This window comes from Capsicum annuum, chromosome 1 (assembly GCF_002878395.1).
Source record: "Capsicum annuum cultivar UCD-10X-F1 chromosome 1, UCD10Xv1.1, whole genome shotgun sequence".
NCBI lineage: Eukaryota > Viridiplantae > Streptophyta > Magnoliopsida > Solanales > Solanaceae > Capsicum > Capsicum annuum.
This window is the reverse complement of record NC_061111.1, coordinates 660,164-667,559: the sequence shown is the minus strand read 5'-3', so window position 1 is coordinate 667,559 and position 7,396 is coordinate 660,164. Positions and strand designations below refer to the sequence as shown.

Genomic DNA, 7,396 nt, shown 5'->3' with positions numbered 1-7,396 from the left:
TTTTGGACAACGAGAGCGATATATATTATTTGAAAATTACATAAAACATATTATACATTACAATAGTTAATAACTTAAAATATCTAAGAAAATAATATATTATATATTTTTAAAAAATACTATAAATCACAATAATTAAAATAAATTTTTAAAAAGTATTTGTTGGGCCCATGTCTTGCACGGGCCATTAGTAACTAGTAGAGTTAATACATAAATATGACCTTAAACTTGACAACAAATTATAACTTTGACCTTAAATTTTGATAGTGCACAAATATGACCTTTAACTATTCAAAACCTGAATAAATATTACCTTCGATTTTGCAACCCCATGCGTGAGTTTCACTCGCGCCTACGTGGAAAGGTAATCCAATCACAAGGTGCCACATCGTTAAAAGGGCTGACTTGGAGGGAGGTCATATTTGTACAGTTTTGAATAGTTAAAGGTCATATTTGTGCACTGTCAAAGTTTTGCTTTTTGTGTTAAAAAGACATCATTTTATTATTATTATTATTATTATTATTATTATTGTTATTATTATTATTATTATTTCTATAGCACCAACACCTAGTTTTTTTTTAATTAAAAAATTGAACCCGCGCAGTAGGCTGAAGGAAGCGCCCAAGAATAGCAAATAACACCACTGAGTTATCTAAGTGTCTTATTTCATGTGGTTCAACATTAATATACGTACATAAATATAGATTTTCTACCTTATATATAATGTAACTTTTTTACCGAGGGGGTTCGGGTGAACCCCATGGAAACCACGTAGGTCCGCCCCTGCATTAATTTAATAATGTTTTAATAACGTTAATTTAATAACACTGTAATAACGTTAATTTAATATACTACTATTACTATCCTTAATAACGTTTTATTAAAACTATAATTATTTTTATAATTAGTATAGTTTCATCTTTAATTTAATATTTAAATAAATTATATTTAGATATATTATATAACTTAAATTCGCCCTCTGCGTTATAATATATATATATATATACATACATACCCGCATGATTTTTCGTATGAGGCTGACCCATCTAATTTATAAATCTTCAATATTGCTTTTTTCCGCAATGACAAAAGAAATTAGATGTCATTTTCATCTTTGAGCCGAAAATAATAGTGAAAAGTCATTTAAAGATCATATTTGTGCAGTTTTGAATAGTTAAAGGTCATGTTTGTGCACCGTCAACGTTTAAGGTCATATTTATGTATTATACCCTTAGATTTTAAGGGACACGCCTAGTTTTGCGTGTTGAACACGCGTTTTGTCACGTAGGATCGGAGGTCATATTTGTGCAGCGTTGAATAGTTAAAAGTCATATTTGTGCACTGTCAAAATTTAAGATCAAAATTATAATTTGATATCAAATTTAGGATCATATTTATGTATTATCTCATATATATATATATTTAGATTTGAATTATTGATTTTGGCCTAAGAGTTTGAAATCCCCCTAGGGTCAAAACCTAAAAACCATATAGAAAGTGAGGAATAATTGAAAAATAATAATAAGAAAACAAATAAATAAATAAATAAAATAAAAATCTAGAAGAGTCAAATAAAAATCTTATCTTCATCACTATAGCTAGCTGCCTACCCAGTGAAAGAGGGAGGAGAGGGACTTGAAAAATGGTTGCTCAATCTTCATCTTTATCATTAGAAGAGAAGCAAAAAAGTGTTGTATCAAACTGTATAATTTCACTACCCTTGTTCTCAACTCCAACTCCGTCGTCATTTATTCATAAAGCAAAATCAAATGTAGAGTTACAGTTGGCATCTTCAAATGCCTTCCTTCATCATCTTCGCCACAAATGCCTCAACTTCCTGCATTCCTTTGTTCATCCCCATTTCAACAAAATACTCCTCTCTTTTCCTTCTCATTTCCGGAATTTCTATCAGGTACTACAGTATTCATTTATTACCGGCATTATCAGCAAAATTTCGATTTGTCTTGAGAAAAGCATCCATTACCCTCAAACAATGGTCAAAGTTGCTACGGCAAACTCCAATCCAACTTCGCAGGGGTCTATTACCTCAGACTCAATTTTTGCTTATTTTTGTTTATTAAGTAAAAGGGGTCACATCAAAGGTGTCTCTTCGGCTAAAAAGGTTGACAGAAGGCGTCACCTCAGCTTAAAAGGTTTGGCAAAAATTCTCTAAAATTTAGTTCAGAGAAATAGTATCACATGAAGTTGGAGTATGTCGTAGCAAATTTGGTCATAATTCAGGGTACTAGATGCGTAACTCTCCAATTAACTTTTCTTTCATCAACTAATATAACACCGCTTTGTAGATGATTGATGAAATGGAGGGAGTATATAAATGTGCGTGTGTGTGTAAAAAAGATGATGTTTGTGAATTGTGATTTTGCTTCCTAATTTTATTGCAATGTAGAAATAAGTATCCTATGAGATTATTCGGGAGAAGGTGGGAGTGGCTTCGGTGGAGGATAAGATGCGAGAAGTGAGGTTATGTTGGTTGGGGCATGTGTTGAGGAGTTGCTCAGATGCTCCAGTACAGATAGTGGCGGAGCCACATACAATTCAGGAGTTCATCCGAACCCGTTTCTTTCGAAAATTATACTATTTTTATATGGTCAAAAATATTTTTATGTATATATAGTAAATGTTGAACCCCCTTCGACTAGTTCATATATTTACTTCTAAACCCCCTCAATGAAAAACCTGACTTCGCCACTGAGTACAGAGGTGTAAGAGGCATGTGTTATGTTGGTTGGGGCATATGACCCTTGATATGAAGGTGCGGATGATGCGGATTAAGGTAGAGGCTTAGTGGGTAGGAGTTCATACCTAACGGTAGGGAAGAGTGTTTTGTCTGCGTCTGGAATTTCTTGTTTGTGGTGTTTCGGTGATGTCTATGATTTCGAATAAATAGTTTATAGTTTTATCTTATGGTTGTCTTGTTTCCTGTATTAGCTAGCAGTGTGTTATCTGCCAATTTTCTGCTGAATGTCTTTCAATATTGAGAGTCTTTCCATTAAATAGAAAGTATCAAAGATTACCTCCCTAAAGATCCGTCCTTTTTTCCCTAAAGGTCAACTTTTCTATCCCTCAAAATCCGTTATTCTGTCTCACCAAATCTGCTCTTCTATAGCCACTATTATTCTCTTTAATTACTAAATCAAATCTATGTAATTACACTAATATACAACAATATATAGATAAATTAATATATACAATAGTTACATCATGCTAACATCTTTCCTCAAATTGATGTTGGTAGATCAAGAAGCATCAAATTTGTCAACTAGAAACTGATGTCATCGTCATGCCATTGATTTTGTAAATGCATCAGCTATTTGAAGATCACTGGACACGTGCGGAAGAGTGATAACACCTTTATCTACAACTTCTCGTATATAATGAAAGTCTACTTCGATGTGTTTGGTCCGCTCATGATAAACCGGATTAGTAGCAATTTGAATAGCATTTGTATTGTCAGCATGGAGAGGAGTAGGATTAGATTGAGGAAATCCAATCTCAGCAAGTAATCCACAGAGCCACACAATCTCGGAGCAAGCAGTAGACATTGCTCGATATTCAACCTCTGTTGAAGATTTTGACACACGGTCTTGCTTCTTACTCTTCCAAGATAGACTCTTCAAAAAACATGCACCAACCAGTTACCGAACAACGAGTGTCAGAACATTCTGCCCAATTAGAATCACTAAAAGCATTAAGACGAAGAAGCGAAACACTAGGAAGGAATAATCCACGAGTAGATGTTCCTAGGAGATATCGAATGATGCGACGGACAGCCACCAAATGAAGATGATGGGGAGCTTGCATGAACTTACTAACTTGTTGAACTGCAAAAGAGATATCAGGCCTGGTAATATTAAGGTAATTTAAGCACCCAACTAATTGCCGAAATATAGTTGGATCAGGAAAAAGATCGCCTTCCTCCCGGCGATACTTTACATTCAATTCTAATGGAGTATCTACAGAGGAGGAATCCTGAAGACCTGCCAAAGAAATCAAATCTTGGGTATATTTGCATTGATTTAGAAACACACCGGATGAATCACGATGAACTTCCAAACCCAAGAAATATGTAAGAGTACCAAGATCTTTCATATGAAAAGAATCCCTAAGTTGTTGTTGCAGGCTAGTGATTAATGAAGAATCAGTTCCTGTAATAATAATGTCATCTACATATACCAAAAGAAAAACACAACCTGTGGATGTTTTCCGAAGAAACAAAGATGAGTCATATTTGCTCTGCTCAAAAGAGAATTGTAGCAAAGTAGACCGAAATTTGTCAAACCAAGCTCTGGGAGCTTGTTTTAATCCATACAAAGACCGCTTCAACTTGCATACATCTGATGTAGGCAATGAGAACAAAACTGGTGGAGGTTTCATGTAAATATCCTCTTTGAGATCACCATGAAGAAAACATTTTTGACATCCATTTGATGAAGAGTCCAGTTTTGTGAAGCAGCAATGGCAATAATAGTTCGCACCGTCGTCATTTTTGCTACCGGTGCAAAAGTTTCTTCATAGTTCACACTTCACACCATACTCCTGCTTGTTACCAAGAACAACCAATCGAGCTTTGTACCGATCAAGAGTTCCATTAGAATGAAGTTTAATTGAATAAACCCATTTACATCCAGTTGGATGGACATTTGAAGGGCATGAAACAATATCCCATGTGTCATTTTCTTTAAGAGCCAAAAGTTCTTCCTCCATTGCCTTCTGCCAACATTCATGCTTGAAATCTTGTAAGTAACAAGTTGGAACAGAAATGGTGGATAAAGTAGATGAAAAGCCATACCTATTAGGAGTACGAGATACTCTCGTAGATTGACGAGTGGGCTCAAGAGGAGCAGGCCTTGAAGAATTCGCAGATTCTAGTTGTGGAGCAGTTTCAGGTGGCGAATCAATATCAGGAGGGGGTAAAGTTGGCCGCCGACGTTTGTGTTTGAACCTCTTAGAAGAAGATGACAAATCCTCAAAAGTAGGAAGAAGAAGAGAAGCAGGAGATGACTCAACATGAATAGGAAAAAAATAGTGATTCTCAAAGAAAACAACATTTCTAGAAACATGAAATTTATTAGAACATGGATCATAACAAAGAAAACCTTTTTGCGAAGTGCTATAACCCATAAAAACACATTTAGTAGACTGAACAGAAAGTTTATTACGCTGAGAAGGAGGAAAATGCACAAAACAAATACAACCAAATGTATGAAAATTATCATAGCTTGGATTTTTGTGATAAAGACGAAATATGGAGATTCAAGATTTAAGACTTTAGATGGTAGTCTATTAATTAAGTAAACAACAGTGGACAAAGCTTCCACCCAATACTTAGATGGAACAGAGGACTCAATCAATAAAGTAAGAGTGACATCTAAACGATGACGATTTTTACGTTCAGCAACCCCATTTTGTTGTGGTGTATATGGACAGGAGCATTTTGAGACAATTCTTTTTTCAAGCAAAAATTTTTGAACTCATAAGACATATTCTCCACCAGAATCAGATCTTAATAATTTGATGCTAGTAGAAAATTGAGTCTCAATATAGGCCAAAAATGTCTTGAATATGAAAAATACCTCAAATTTGGAACGAAGAAAATATACCCACGTAAATCAACGATAATCATCTATAAATATCACAAAGTACTTGAAATGAGCATGAGAAGCAATTGGTGAAATACCCCAAACATCACTATGAATGACATCAAAACACTTTATAGCACGACTACCAAAATTAGGAAAAGAAAGAATTTTACTCTTGCCTAATTTACAAGTAGAACGATCAAAGGAAGCAGTGGAAAATTGATTTTTGTTCCCTAAACAGCCTTTCTACTTCATCAGAGGTAGAGGTATGGACTGCGTACATCTTACCCCCCCCCAGACCCCACTAAGTGGGAATACACTGGGTTTGTTGTTGTTGTTGTTGTTCCCTAATAAACCCGAATTCGATAAATGAGATAACACAATAGAATTTGGATGTCCTAAGCGCTTATGCCATACCTCAGTCTTACTAGGTGTAGAAGTACAAGCAAATGATAGAACACGAGGAATGAAAAAGTGTATAGGAAACAGTCGTCCAACTTTAGGCCCCTTCGTAATTATCGTCCTCGACACCTGATCCTGTACAAGACAACCATTACGAGAAAAATTCACATCACAATTGTTATCTACCAATTGTCCAACTGAAATAGGACTAGTGGAGAGCTTTGGTGACACAAAAACATTGTTGAAAGTTTTAGTAATATCCCCAACCTTGGTAATGGGTAAATTACTACCATTGGTAACTTGAGTTTGTGATGGACCATGATACTTCCGAACATTTTTTAGCATACTAGATGAGTTGGTCATATGATTGGAAGCTCTAGAATCAACAAGCCAAAAATTAGATGCAAGATCATTACCTTGTAGGCCTAAAGCTGAAAAAGCGAACTCGGAACCAAAATGAGTCACGGAAGTAAAAAAGTGACCAAAATAGCCCACCTATTTAAAAAGTTACCAAAATAGGCTAAACGTAATAATTTATTATGTTTTTCACTTTTTTCTTAACGATTAACTAACGGGGTTGACTTTTAGAAAAACGTAAGAATTTCTTACGTTTTACACGATGATCGAGAGAAAAACGTGCAGTGAATTGTCAAATCTATTAAATCACTTTTCAGAAAAAAATTTCTTAAACGTAATAAAATGTTACGTGTTTACCTTTTTCAAATAGTTGATGTGGTCCCCCACACTTTCATATTGTCCACTTTTCCATGGTCTTATGCCGATCCCCACCCTTAATTTTTTCAAACTTGTACTTTTAATAATTATAATTTTATATAGTTAAATTTATTTAGATTTTATACCTAATTAAAATAATTTATTTTTGCTCTATGTAATAAATTTTTACATTTTACATAAAATTAAAAAAAAAAGAAGTATCAATTAGATCATTAACTTAACAATTTTCTTATATTTATTCTATGTCAAAAAATAATCAGTTCTATCCTGAATTATCTGATTTCTCTCTAAAAAAAATTATTTTTTTGAGTTTTCTTCTACTCCCAAATAGTGAAATGTTGAATTTTCGTTGATCAAATATGCTAATATATACAAGAATTATATTTTCTTGGTGTATTAAAAATATGAAATTAATTTTTTCGGTTAGTGATTCATCGTAGTTTTCGATTAGTGTTTTGTTTAGGATATTGAGTAGACTCGCATGCACAAATTCGTTTCATATTATAATTAATGGAGTAAAAAATCACAATTTAATTTAGAAGTGTACAAAATCATACCGATAAATATATATGATAATGTATAAATCAATAGCATTTTTATCGGTACGATTTTATTAAAAAAATTATTGTATTATTTGTTTGATTTTGATTTTTGTATT

At 33.7% G+C, this 7,396-nt stretch overlaps 1 protein-coding gene across 1 annotated transcript in view; it reads left to right on the top strand.

Moving 5' to 3' along the window:
* The first annotated feature begins 1,526 nt into the window (after window positions 1-1,526).
* Window positions 1,527-7,396, top strand: part of LOC107863723 (ylmG homolog protein 2, chloroplastic) — a 14,981-nt gene continuing 9,111 nt past the window's right edge. Inside the window, exon 1 of the mRNA XM_016709822.2 lies at window positions 1,527-1,913. Within this exon, the coding sequence (XP_016565308.2) occupies window positions 1,644-1,913 (270 nt within the window). The 5' untranslated portion in view covers window positions 1,527-1,643. The remainder of the gene's footprint in view (window positions 1,914-7,396) is intronic.